Source organism: Orcinus orca, chromosome 7, assembly GCF_937001465.1.
Source record: "Orcinus orca chromosome 7, mOrcOrc1.1, whole genome shotgun sequence".
Taxonomy (NCBI): domain Eukaryota; kingdom Metazoa; phylum Chordata; class Mammalia; order Artiodactyla; family Delphinidae; genus Orcinus; species Orcinus orca.
Genome location: NC_064565.1, coordinates 7562528 through 7576330, shown reverse-complemented (window position 1 = coordinate 7576330; position 13803 = coordinate 7562528). Strand labels below are relative to the sequence as shown.

General features: G+C 47.7%; 1 protein-coding gene across 4 annotated transcripts in view; it reads right to left on the bottom strand.

Moving 5' to 3' along the window:
* CYFIP1 (cytoplasmic FMR1 interacting protein 1) overlaps positions 1 to 13803 on the bottom strand; it is a 93484-nt gene that overhangs the window by 8259 nt on the left and 71422 nt on the right. For all 4 annotated transcript variants that reach the window (XM_012535595.3, XM_049712575.1, XM_049712574.1 and 1 more), the window contains exons 23-26: positions 9950 to 10037; positions 5158 to 5301; positions 4804 to 4894; positions 2313 to 2443 (exon numbers count right to left, since the gene is read on the bottom strand). In XM_012535595.3, coding sequence (XP_012391049.1) covers positions 2313 to 2443; positions 4804 to 4894; positions 5158 to 5301; positions 9950 to 10037 — 454 coding nt within the window. The remainder of the gene's footprint in view (positions 1 to 2312; positions 2444 to 4803; positions 4895 to 5157; positions 5302 to 9949; positions 10038 to 13803) is intronic.

The following is a 13803-nucleotide window of genomic DNA, read 5'->3' as shown; positions in this document are numbered from 1 at the left end:
ACCTGGAAGGTCCAGCCACTGCTGAGGTTGGTCCCCCAGAACTGCAGGGGGCCATCCAGAGTGCTGGACGCCTGAGAAGGGCGGGGGTGTGGTGCTTTGAGAGTGCTGGACGCCTCAGAAGGGCTGCACTGGTGTCCAGGTATAGACAATAGGAATTACTGAAGGGTCTGGGCAGGGAAGGATCACATCAGTTCCAGATTTCTCTTTCCCTAAGTTTCTAACACAGGATCACACTCCTTCCAGAAGCCAACAAATGTCCAAGTGTTCCCTTTATGTGTGTGTTTCAGGAAAAGTCACTCATGAAGGGAATTTTCCTATATTAAATCTTTAAAATTCATGGTGAGTGATTACTATTTAAAGGAATTTTCCCTAACTTATCTGTTTGTTAAAAATTCACATGGAAATACATGTGAAAGATAAAAGATTCGGTTCTCTCTCAGCTGTTCCTAGAGTGAGGCTGCCCTGGACACCAGCTCTTCAGGGAGCCGCCCGCCGGCCCTGCACCACCATTCCTGCTGCAGGGGAGGTGGGCTGGGCTGAGTCACAGCTAGTGGGACAGTGAGGGGCTGGGAGTTGCCCATCTCTGGCACCACATGGAAAGGGTCTCCAGGGAGCAGAGTAGCAGAGGGGAAGCCAGAAGATGCGGGTCCTGACCGGAGGCTGTACCCTGTACCCAACCTTGGGCTCCCTGACATGAGAGCCAACATATTTTCTTTTTTGTGTACCTGGGTGTAAGAGGGCCAGTCCAGTGGCTCAGTCCCTACAGGCCTGGCAGTCTGACTGCCACGCCCTGCACAGTGTACGGGCACCTCAGCCCCGGTCACTGCAAAACACGACCTTGCCTCTGCCAAGCTGCCAGGGCCCCGGAGACAAGAGACTGCTTTAAGAAGTAACAGAGGAGCTCCCCAGACGGAGCCAGAAATGCAAAACAATTCCCATCCAAATGCCAATATGCTTTTTCAATGCATTTGGCAAGCCGATTCTAATACTTTCAGAGCAGAGCAAAGATCCACAAAGAGGGAGCATGTGCTTGAAGAAGAAAAAGGTTAGGAGCACGTCCTGTCAGGTGTCAAGACTTAAGTTACAGCTACCATGAGTAAGACGTTTTAGAAGCCACGGACAGACACACAGACCGGTGGAATGAGGAAGAAAGCCAAGAAACAGACCAGCACATCCACAAAAAGCTGAAGGATGACAGAGTGACACTGCTGACCAGCAAAGAAAGGAGTCTTCCTTCGGCCACTGGAGGAGGGACAACTGGTTACCCCACAGAGGAAAAAAGAACCTCATCCACATCTCACTACACACAAATACCAACTCCAGAAGGATTATAAACTAAAGAGAAGCAACACCTAAAACCTTTAGAAGAAAATATGAAAGAATATTTTTATGACCCCTAGGTAGGAAAGGACTTCTTTGAAGAGATACAAAAAGTGCTAACCATTAGGGAAAAAAAAAAAACAGACTACATTCAAATTAAGAGTATCAGTTTACCAAACATCACCACTGTTAGAGTGGAAAGACAAGCCAAAAACAGGGGGAGGTATTTGCATTTAAGTGTAACATACAGAAGATACACAAATTGTAGTAAAATGGACAAAAGATACAAACGGAGCATTTAACAGGACGGGAAGAGGCCAGCACCAGGGAAGACAGCCGGTTCTCTAGTCCTGAGGGAAAGGCAGAGTGAGGCCACCAAGAGTCCGTGCTACACTCACGAAGGCTCTCAGTGCAGAACTGTCAGGTGACATGGTCTACAGGGGACAGAGGGAGAGGCTAAATGACACCACCAGGAGGCAATCAGTGGAGAAAGTGGGTGTCCCATGTGTGCTTTCCTAGTGGTGGTGGGCTCCTGGTGTTTGCTTTATTATGCTGTCCACTGCAGTAGGCATGGGGCACATGCAACTATTTCAATGTAAAACAAAATTCAGCAAAATTTAAAAATCAGTTCTTCACACGGAGCCACGCTTTGAGGGCTCCGCAGCCTCAGCTGTGGAACTTCCCATCATACACAGTTCCCCTGGGCAGCAGTGCTTTTACCTTATGTGTATATCACATATGTTAATTTAGATGCAGCAAATACTATATAATAAAACATTCTTAAATGATGAACTGCATTGTATTTCTGTTTTCCAGTTGTAGAGAACAAATTCACATTAAAGTCTAAACAGTCATGAGAAAAGATCGGTGCTTTACGATACTTGCTCCCCTTCCGCCACTAAATAACCCCACCGAATCAAGCGTCTAAAGCTCGGCCTGATCTATCACCCGTGGGGAGGGGGGCTTGGCGGGACGTGGGGCGGGGCACTCACCAGGCTCTGCTCTATGAGCAGGCAGAAGAGGATGGCGTTGCCTACCTCCCGTAGGTTCTGGAAGCACACCGTCTTCAGCTCTGCATACTCAACAATGTCCTTTAACTGGTGGTGGAAGAACTCCAGGATGCCTGTGGTGGCATAGAATGAGTGTGGGGCTGGGGGTGGCTGGAGGGGAGGGAGCCCCACAGGGAGCAGCCTGGGGTTCACGGCCGGGAGCACTGAGCATTCTCCCACTGCCATCGTGCCCACAGGGACATGGCCGCACGTCTCCTGACCCCAGCACCTTCCCTGCACTGGTGGTTTGTCCACCACCTGAGTGCGGGGCCTCAGCTCCAAAGCCTCTTTCTCTGTCAACCCTGTCCAGGCATGGCTTGTTTTACTGTGCTTCGCAGATACTGTTTTTTACAAATTGGAGATCTGTGGCAGCCCTGCATCAAGCAAGTCTATAGGTGCCGTTTTCCCAACAGCGTCTCCTCACTTCATGTCTCTGTGTCACATTTTGGTAATTCTTGAAATATTTGAACTTTTTCATTATTATTGTAGTTGTTACAGTGATCTGGGATCAGTGATCTTTGATGTTACTATTGCAAAAAGATCACAACTTGCTAAAGGCTCAGACGATGGTTAGCATTTTTTAGCAATGAAGTGTTTTTAATTAAGATATGTATGTTTCATAAGGCATGGTGTCATTGCACACTTAATAGACTACAGTACAGCGTAAACATAACTTTATATGCACCAGGAAATTAAAAAAATTCATGTGGCTTGCTTTATGGCAATATTCACTTGACTGCGGTTATCTGGAACCAAACCTGCAATATCTCCAAGGTCTGCCTGTATCTTCAGAGGAGGCATCACGTCGCAGTAAATGAGAAAGACCACAGTCATCTCCAGCAGAGGTAGAAAAGGTATTTGGTAAAATTCAGTATCCCTTCACAGGCACAGAAGGGAATGTACTTAGCCTGATAAAGGACATCTACAAAAACCCTGTAGCTAGCTAGTGTCACACTCAGTGGTGAATCTGCACACCTTCTCCCTGAGCTCCAGAGCAAGACACACATTTCACCACTGTCCTGGAGGCCGTGGATGTTGTAATAAGGCCGGAAAAGGCACAAGGCATAAAGTCTGGAAAGAACTCAATCTATCCATTCAATGCTGATACAGTCAAAAATCCCCAAGCTGACTCCAGAACTTATAGTCTCACAGAAGACCTAGAACAGCCTCAACAACCCTGAGGAGAACAAACTCAGAAACTTAAATGACTTCAAACCCCTCATTCCGAGAGGTCAGGCCCCGAATGCCGTTCGGCACAGACCCCACAGCCTTGCCTGCCTGAGAGGCCATCCTTTCCTCTCTGCGGTCCACCCCAAAACGGGCACGAGAGAGCAGGGGTGCTCCCAGCAGCATGGCACTATCCACACGGTGGTGCCAGGCCAGCTGGGCGAGGACGTTCAGAGAGCAGCCCTGAAGTCCACAGCTCTGCCCCAGACCAGCTTTGGATTTGGCCTAAATGGCTTGTCTTTGACATTTAAAATATCCACCTTTAAAATATCCGGCTCTAGTCAGGATCTGAGCAACAGTTTTATTATCCCAATGTTACTCATCTGTTTTCTGAGATCCTCCGAAGCCAGGCCAGACCAACGGTTAGGTCCCTTCCCAGGGGCCAAATGGGTCATCTCACTGTCTCCTTAAACACCAATAGCCCTGGGCGGTGCCAGCGACCTCTGGGGGCTCAGCCACACCAGCCGACTACCCATCAGAACAGTCTCTCATGGGTGACCCACGTGTGGGCCCAAGTCACTTGGTAAGATAGCTGCCCAGCTTTTAAGAAAGTAGTAACGAATATGAGACAAAAGGCAGTTTTGTTACGAGATAAGGGTTCCTGTAGTCCAATTTTATCACGAACGATGCTTTCTGAGGTCACGAAGGCTGTTCACATGGAGAGCCCCAAATCCGCTCTGGTCAGGCCATGCAGGTCTGTCTGGCACCCCAAAGGGCACATCTGCCCGAGGGCCCTACGGTCAGCCAGCCAATGAGACAGGCTCTCAATTAGAGGGAGGCTGCCAGGCAGAAAGACAGACGGGCTGCGCTGTAAGGGGAAGCAGCACCCCTGCATGGGGCTGCCTCTGAGGCCTCTGGGCAGTTGGACCTGGCAGTGGAGCTCCCTGCCCCTCCCTGGTCAGCGATCTTCAAGATCCTGGTGTTGTAGGAGAGCCAAGGTGCACAGGGTTCACAGCCCTCACTCCCCACCCAGCATTCCCACCCCAAATGGCAACTCCTACACACCCTCCTGCACACGTGCTCCTGGTTGAAAGGCTGGCTGGTTTTTTCTGCTGGAAACAATCAGGCTCTGTTGGGCTCCCCACCTCCTCCCACCCGGGGAAGGCAGATCTGATCCTTATCAGTAATTTCCGACTTGATTTCCCTTACTGGGGCCTATGGCTGACACTGTCCCTCCCTGTGCACCCCAGGGAGACGCTGTGCTCACCAGGGGAGCCGTACTCGTGCCGCGGCAGCCGGCAGACCTTGGGCATCACCTCCATCAGCGTCTTCACGTACTGTAGAATTGTGCCTTGCAGCTGTGAGAGATGGGCTGTGTCAGCCACCAGCCACACCACCACGCAGGCTGTGGGTGTGACGGGCACTTCTGAAAAGGAGTCTGTTAGTCAAATGCACAGTAACGACCTGGGACTTTGGCTGGAGGGGAAATCTCACGCATGGAGACTGATGTGAGAGATGGAATGGAAAGCCCCTCCCCACACAGGAATTGTGTGCAGAATCTTTCCCACCACCACCACCCACCCCCCTGCCCGGGGAAGGAAGCCCACCGAGGGAAACATACCAGGCTCTTGACCACCTTCAGCAGCTCTTCCATGACCACTGCGATGCCCTGGTAGCCGAGCAGCCGGCAGATGACCTGGAAGTGTGGAGGCCCCACAAAGTTCCGGTAGCTGCCGTAGATGCTTGAGTAGGCCAGGTTCAAAGCCTGGGGACAGAGAAGGCCAGCGCTTGATGGAAGTTGCAGGGTTTTCAACGTAGCCCCACGCACAGGTGAAGATGAAGAATCCCTACGTAAAGTGCATTAGCACACAGTGCCCTCAGGTGGAGGCATCCAGAGAACCTGTTGGACTGCCCTTTATTGGTATAATCTATGTTTCCAACTTGAAGACATAAAAACCAAGCTTGCTAAAACAGAAAGAAGAATACAAAACCACTTGGTTCTTCAACATTTATTAAACTGCCAGTCCTACAGAAGACATTCTGAGGTTCTGGAATGAGAAATGAATGTATCTCAGGGCCTCACTGCTGCCCCCATGTTACTGCTCCCAGTCTCCTGAGGGAGACACCAAGGATAGACTCTGATGAGGCAGTGGGGTATGCAGGGAGTGGGGGACAGCAGCCCCTGCAGGGGGGGCAGGCGAGAAAGGTAGTCAGGGTGGTTTCTTGTCAGACGGGACCTCCAAGCTTGTCTAAGGACACAGACGTCTGCACACCTATCAGGGAGACTCCCAATGTAAGCATCCAGTGCTACGTGTTTCCCTCTCAGCACTTCTTTAGCTACACCCCGTAAATTTTGATATATTTGCATTTCATTTAGGTCAATGTCTTTTTAAAAACTTTCCCTTGAGACTTCCCCTTGCCCTAAGGATCATTTGAAATGTGTTAATTTCTGATTTTCTTATCTCTTTGTTACTGATTTCTAGCTTGAGATCACTGTGGTCAGATAACACACTCTATAATATATCAGTTCTTTGAATTTTGTTGATGTTGTTTTATGGCCCAGGGTATGATCTATCTTGGAGAATGCTCCATGGGTACTTGAAAAGAATGTATGTTCCGCTGTTGTTGGACGAAGTGTTCTACACACGTCAATAACATCCTATTGGTTGATGGCGTTCATTCTTTTTTGTTGCTGATTTTCTGTGTACTTATTCTTTCGATTACCAAGTGAAAGGAATGTTGACTTCCCCAACTATAACTGTGGAGTTGTTCATTTCTCCTTTCACTTATGTCAGTTTTTGCTTCAAGTATTTTGAAACTCTGTTGTTGGGTGCATAAACATTTAGGATTGCTATATTTTCTTGGTGGCTTGACTTTTTTATCATTATGTAATGTCCCTCCCTCTTTGTCCCTGGTAATATTCTTTGCTCTGAAATCTGCTTTATCCTATACTCAGTCACTCTGCTTTCTTCTGATTGTTTGTGTGATACATCTTTTTCCATCCTTTTACATTTAACCTACATACATCATCGACTTGAAGTGAGTTTCTTATACAGTCATATTTTTTAATCCACTGTCAATCCCTCTGCCTTTTTAACTGTCTTTAGACCACTTACATTTAATACATTTACATGTAATGTAATTATGATTTTTAAGTTAGTCTCTGTTTCATTCTTCCTGTCTTCCTGTGGGTCATTTAAACATTTTTTAGAATTCTGTTGTGATTTAACTGTGGTATTTTTGAAAGTATCTCTTTGCACAGGCCTTTCAGTGATGTTCCCGGTCTTACATTATACGTTATGTAAGTTATCACAACCTACTGTTATCAACATGTTACTACTTTGAGTGAAATGTACCACTCTCACCTGCTTTTAGGTCCCTATAACCTTCCCCCTTCCCCTTTTATAATTGTCTTAAATATTTCCTCTATGTACACAGAGAACCACATCAGGACAGCAAGGATTCTGAAGAACTGGCAGAAGTCTAGTTGCTCAGCTCTGAATGAATATCCTCAGGAGGGCTGCTTGCAATTCCTGGGAACTCAGCCCTTGAAATGTTGCCTATGTTGCTGATTGATACAGTTGTTTTCTACACTTGGGACACTTAACAATGCTGTACGAGCTTGTCTAGGTTGTTTGTACAAATAGTGATTTATGGCAAGCCCCTCCTTTCCTTCTGGGGATTCTGAGGTTGCAGTAACTTGTGGCTGTGTCTATGCCCCTAGCCCTGGACCCAGGTGTTCCTGTGAGCTTCTCTTTCCTGGGCAGGATCACCCTGTACGTCCCATGCGACCCCCATGAGGGACCACTGGAAGCCCGCACCTGCTTCCATAACCACCAGATGCATCTTTCCCCCTTGCTGATCCTGCTTTGTGTCCTTTAGCTGTAATAAACTGCAGCTGTGAATGAATGAATCCTTCTGGAGAATCACCAAGTGTGCAGGTGGTCCTGGGACCATCAACACAGAAAGTCTGAGTCCAAACCAATGATCAAATGCAAGATTCACCAAGGTGGAAACACTGCCAAATGCCTGTCTCACATTCATCCCTACAACCCTATCAGACTTGGAAAGACCATATCTTGATTGTGGGCTCAGACACAACCTGCCCCCTGCCATCCCCCCTCAAAGCACCAACTGTGCTTTATGATTATTTTTTAATCCAGAGAAGGAAGGCCTTATTACTTGTAGCAAGAGAACACTTGCTTTCCCAAAGCAGCGTCCCTAAACTGTGCTTTAAATGCTGGGATTCTGGGACTTCACTGGTGGCACAGTGGTTAAGAATCTGCCTGCCCATGGGTTTGATCCCTGGTCTGGGAAGATCCCACATGCTGCGGAGCAACTAAGCCCATGCACCACAACTATTGAGCCTGCGCTCTAGAGCCCGCAAGCCACAACTACTGAAGCCCATGTGCCTAGAGCCCATGCTCTGCAACAAGAGAAGCCACCACAATGAGAAGCCCACGCACCACAACGAAGAGTAGCCCCTGCTCACTGTAACTAGAGAAAGCCCACACGCAGCAACAAAGACCCAACACAGCCCAAAAAAAAAAAAAAAAAATGCTGGGATTCTGGGTGAGGTTTTTGCTTGATAATAAGTTCTAATGCTTGCAAAACATGAAAATCATTAGTAAAATTAAATGGCCTCATGTTACAAGTGGGAAAATTCACTCCCAAAGCCACCCTCACATGCTCGGGGCCTGGGGCTCAATGACACCTAGTCCCCGGCCCCCCAGTGAGTGTCTGGCTTCCTGGAGACCTCACTCACCCCAAAGATGGCACATCCCAGGGACAACACAACCGGAGCAACATGCCTACTCAGAGGAAGGGGAGGAGGAACTACCTCTGGAGAGGGCAAAATTACAAATCCTACACTATAAAACACGCAGACTCAGACAAGGGGAGCCTCACAGCTCAAGTCAAGAAACACTGCTGACCACGCCTGATGCAGAGACTGGGGCCTCGCCCGGAAACCAGTGGACGAGGGCTCCAGACTCACTAGTCATGTGCCCTGGGTTCTCTAATGCCCTCAACACTGTGCATCTTCAACTGTGAAGTAGGGACAACCTTACTTACCTTATAGGAAAGAGAACATCAGTGATGTACTCAAGAGAGTGTTCACTCGGAATGGTGATACCAGGAACCAACAGGGTAACGCCACAAATGGGCACTCATCTAAGTCGATTTTATTACCATAAGATGCTAGCCCTCACTCATCACTCCTAACAAAAGAATGGATTGGATTTTTGAATCGGATTCCTGTGTATTCCATACTCTCATAGGTACGAACACCCTAACCGCACAGCAGCACACTGAAGTGCAGCTGACACGTCTGAATGCTCACAAGGAACAGGGTGGCTCAACTCTGACAGCACAATGTTCTGGCATTCTGCCTTTCTTTGATCCTCAAAAAAGTATCATATGAGATGAATAGTCAGCATCAGTGTTTCTCACGCAAACTTTTGTTAGACTTCTGTTAGGAGTCCAAATGATCTAACAAAAAAATACTGGTTTAGGTTTTAAGAATAAAAATGACATGAACAATTTCTCAAAGAGGCTGAAATCCATAAGTTTAAGTTCAGTCACAGCTGGTCGCTTTAAAAAGAACAATCTAATCTTTTTTTTCTGAGATGGGCACCTACTTTGCAGATGCAGATGCACCTGCCTCCTTTTTAGCACAGAATGCTTGTCTTTTTTTTTTTTTTTTTTTTTGTGGTACGCGGGCCTCTCACTGTTGTGGCCTCTCCTGTTGAGGAGCACAGGCTCCGGACACGCAGGCTCAGCGGCCATGGCTCACGGGCCCAGCTGCTCCGCGGGGCCCGAACATGTGGGGCACGAACCTGTGTCCCCTGCATCGGCAGGCGGACTCTCAACCACTGCGCCACCAGGGAAGCCCCCGCTTGTCTTTTTCTTATTAAATTGTAAGAGTACTTTAAATACTGACAACACTAACCTTTAGCAATGCCCTTGCTGCTGCACATCCAGCCATGTCAGCCGGGAAACCTGCCTCATCTCATGGGATGGTGGGTGTCCTGTGGTTCCTGGATGTCAGCTGTTTTCCGCATGCCCCTTCCCACCTCAGCTCCTCCCTTTAAGGTGTCACAGCTGGACAGGCCACCCTGCCCCTCCATCACAGATGTGGCCCCCACCCACAAGCCTCTTCCACAAACTTTTCTGGCTTGATATTTTTACACCTTTAAATCTTCCAAGAGTCTCACAGCTGACACCCACCACATGGCCAGAAGGTGTCCCAGCACTACATTACTTTTCAGAAGGGTGCTAACTGAAGGAAACAATAACATTTTATATGTGGCATGATACATTCAAATTATTGAAACTACACTGATTCAAATTAAACTTCAAAATACGCTTCGCTATGAACTTAAAAATCGTAATACAAACACAGAAGAACCTACCTTTGATCCATGCAAATACTGGGGTTGTGCATTTGGCTGTTTATCTCTTTGAAATTCTTGAGAAAATGGTAATACCGTCCGAACAAATCTAAACAAGAAAGATTAAAAAAAAAGAAAGAAAACCAAAAATTTAATGGTAGTTCTTTAAAATTCAGGACTTTTCCATTACTCATCAATTAAATCTTCCTCCCAATTAATCATCACATAGGAAAATTCTGGGAAATCAAAACCCATACTAGGAATGAGCTATAAACACTCTGAAGTATCATAAATGTATCCGAAGTTCAGGAACAGAGTGAGGACACCGGAGGCCCTTCTAGCACATAAAAAGAGTCTCCAAACTTGGCACTAGGACCATTTCATTCAGTCTTTTGAAAAGAGGTGATGCAGGCACTTGGGCCTTGCTGGGCCTCTGGACACAGCAATGATGGCAGGGACAGGAGTGGGAAGGCAGATTCGGACAGTGATGTGGTCACTCAGGTCACTGGGTACAAACTGACAGAAGATGAGTCTGTAAACACACTTGCAGAGCCACGAGACTGTGGCTTCATAACAGATTAAGAGCAACTAAAACTCAAATGCTTGGATCTTAAAGCAGAAATGTCAAAATCGACTCACACTTTCAAATCAGAAGCGTTCATTTAAACATATAAAACTTTTTACAAAGAAGCATGATAAAATTCATGGATTTGCTAATTATTAAATTCAAAAAACTTGATTAACACATATTGCACTTTAATAAATAAAAAAGGATGTAACTGTCAAAACACCACTTGTGCATGAAACAAATGTTTGCATCTGAGGAGAGGACAGCCGCCTGTGGAGCTGATCACATTTACATGGAAACATCACGTTGCTGAGTGGCTGGGTTCTGTCGTTATCCTTTTTTTTTTTTTTTTTTTTTTTTTTGCGGTACACGGGCCTCTCACCGTTGTGGCCTCTCCCATTGCAGAGCACAGGCTCCAGACGCGCAGGCTCAGCGGCCATGGCTCACGGGCCCAGCCGCTCCATGGCATGTGGGATCCTCCCAGACTGGGGCACGAACCCGTGTCCCCTGCATCGGCAGGTGGACTCTCAACCACTGCGCCACCAGGGAAGCCCCAAGGAACCGTTTTTAAAGTCTCAGATTATCTCCCTATATATTACTTATAAATTTCAAACAGAAAAATGGAAACACGCCAGTGGAGAAACTTGGCAGCCACTACCCTAACCAAGGGACGGATGGCCAGTGATGGGAAAACCTTGTGGTACATTGCACTGAGGACATACCCTCCTCAGTGGTCTTCCTGCCAAAGAGGCCCGACTCTGATCCCAACTGCTGGCTTACTTCGAGGGCTATCGCGCTGTCACAATTAGTAGCTGTACAGATTAAATTTAAGTCACAGGCCACCCCATGCGACTTCCCAGAGTCACCAGGCATAAATCACTAATCGGAAATAAGCAGCAAAATAAGTAGATACGCCAAGCAACAAACGGAGTTCTGGTTTCCCCGCAAGCAGCTCTCAGAAAACCCTCAGGCATGGAATTAAGATACTGAGTGGCATAATTTTGTCTGTCTTCTCAGGTTTCCACATGCAACGTGGACATACGAAACGCTACTTTAAAATGTCTTTTCCAGATAATGAAGCTCTAAGGGTTCCACTGAAAGACCTGTTAAAAATACAGGAGCAATGGCTTTTGCCAATGCTATCAAGAGGTGGAGGCCTCCAGCGCTGCTGCTCTGGTGAAGACTGCATCTCGTGCAGCCAGGGCTCCCTCTGAATTGCACCTCAGGTTTCTGGGCCCAAGGAGACTGAGGTCACTTCACGCTGGCCTCTGCCAGCACACGTGCCCGAGGTCACAGCTCCAATGCATGGGAAACTGGGTTCCCGTGCAATCAATCGCACAGCCCGTTGGAGGCAAAGCCACCTACCAGCGCCGTGTGGGCAGTGGGGAGCACGCACTATCAGGCGAGGGCAGCCATCTGCTTGCTGCCCTTCAGGGTGGACCTCGTGCTGGACAGGCTAAGGGGACCCAGGGCAGAGGTGCCTCTCGTCAGTTTACACACCTGATGCCATAGTGTCTGTCAGGCCATGCAAGTGACACGGCCTGGAGGTGTTCCACTCCTGCTAAGGTTGCTGGGCCACACGGCACCAACTTCCTGACCTGAGTCCTGGCAACTTCGTCTCTGACAAGACTCCTGCTGCCAGTAGGACAGGTAGCCTAGGATGGCGGGTTGTTCCCTAGCATCGGCCCCGATCAGGGAAGGGCACCCACGTGAGTCCAGCTTGGCAGGCAGGGCCTCGAAATAGACCTCTTTCCCTAACTGCACACTCACGACTCATCATGCCTGGAGCATCTTTCAGAAAACATAGTGATTCAACAGAAAGGTTTACAGCACATGCTGAGTTTTCATCACCATGTAGATTTCAGCTCCCTCCCACCCCACCCCCCTTGCAGTCCTTCCATGGGGCTCCTGTTGTTTTTGAGCCCTCGACCCACCGGGCTGTCACCAAGATGACCAGAACAGGCAGATGCTGAACACACGCAGTGCAGCTGGCACAAAGGGGGCCCAGGGAGCATCTTCAACTGTTCCTTTTGCAAGATCTCTGAGAATCCCTTAAAGGGCGACAAAATGCTAGATAATCAAAAATGCAACCTAAAATAACACAAGAAAATCACGACTCCTCGTGTTGCCTGATTCTACCACCTCCACAGCCCTGCCCAATGCCCCCCGCCCCCGGAACATATTTTCTCAACTTGCCAATAATGGGGTTCGGCTGCATTTCACCTTTAGAGACGCCAGTTCTAAGCACTAGGCAAAATGATTTAAGGGACATAACAAATTAACTCCAAAAGTTCTAAACGGACCGACCAAAGCACAGAAAATCTTGCCATGACTTAGGTTTTCAGAAACACGACAAGCACGTATGTACACACAGAATGCCCCCATCATGACATATGATGTGAAAAAAGAATGTGTACTTAACAGTATGCCTAACAACATCCATTTCTGCAAAACAAAAAATACACATGTATATTCGACCGTATGGCAAAAACTCTAGAAGATAGACATTTTATAAGGGAAATCTCTAGGGATTTAATTATTTTCCCCATGTACCTATTCCACATATATATATATATATATATATATACACACATACACATCCACACGATTTCTAGCTTTTCTACAATTATGATGCATTACTGATGCAATAAAAATATTTTTTCAGTTAATTCCAACTCTAAAACAACTTGAAAAATACCTGTTTCAAGAACCTGGGCACTTAGAAGGGAGTTTACAGGGATGAGTAGTCTCTAAAGTTTGGTTCCGGTGGATTGTGCCCAGCCAGGCCCAGGGCCCCCTGACCCAAGAAGGGCAACCAGGGCTCCTTCACCTGTGGTTCTTGTGGCCATGGCCATGTACCCTCTGCTGCTGCATGGGGCTGAGCTGATGGGCCTAATGGCACACCTCCATGTACCAGCAACAGGCCTGTATTTCCCACAAGGAAACCAACCCTGGGGTCCCAAACAGACTATGGCAATAGCAGGTATGATCAGGCCACAGGAGGGCCTCCCTTCTGCCCTCGGGGTCGAAGCTCAGCACCCCTGGATCAAGACACAAAAATCTAGGCCTAAAAGACAGTAGTGATCAAGCCAACACATGGTAGGATGTTCAGATGCAGTAGTGAAGCAAAGGAAAAGCAAAAGACATTTACTTTTAAAAGGTGGTCATAGGACTTCCCTGGTGGCACAGTGGTTAAGAATCCGCCTGCCAATGCAGGGGACACAGGTTTGATCCCTGGTCCAGGAAGATCCCACATGCTGTGGAGCAACTAAAGCTGTGCACCACAACTACTGAGCCTGTGCTCTAG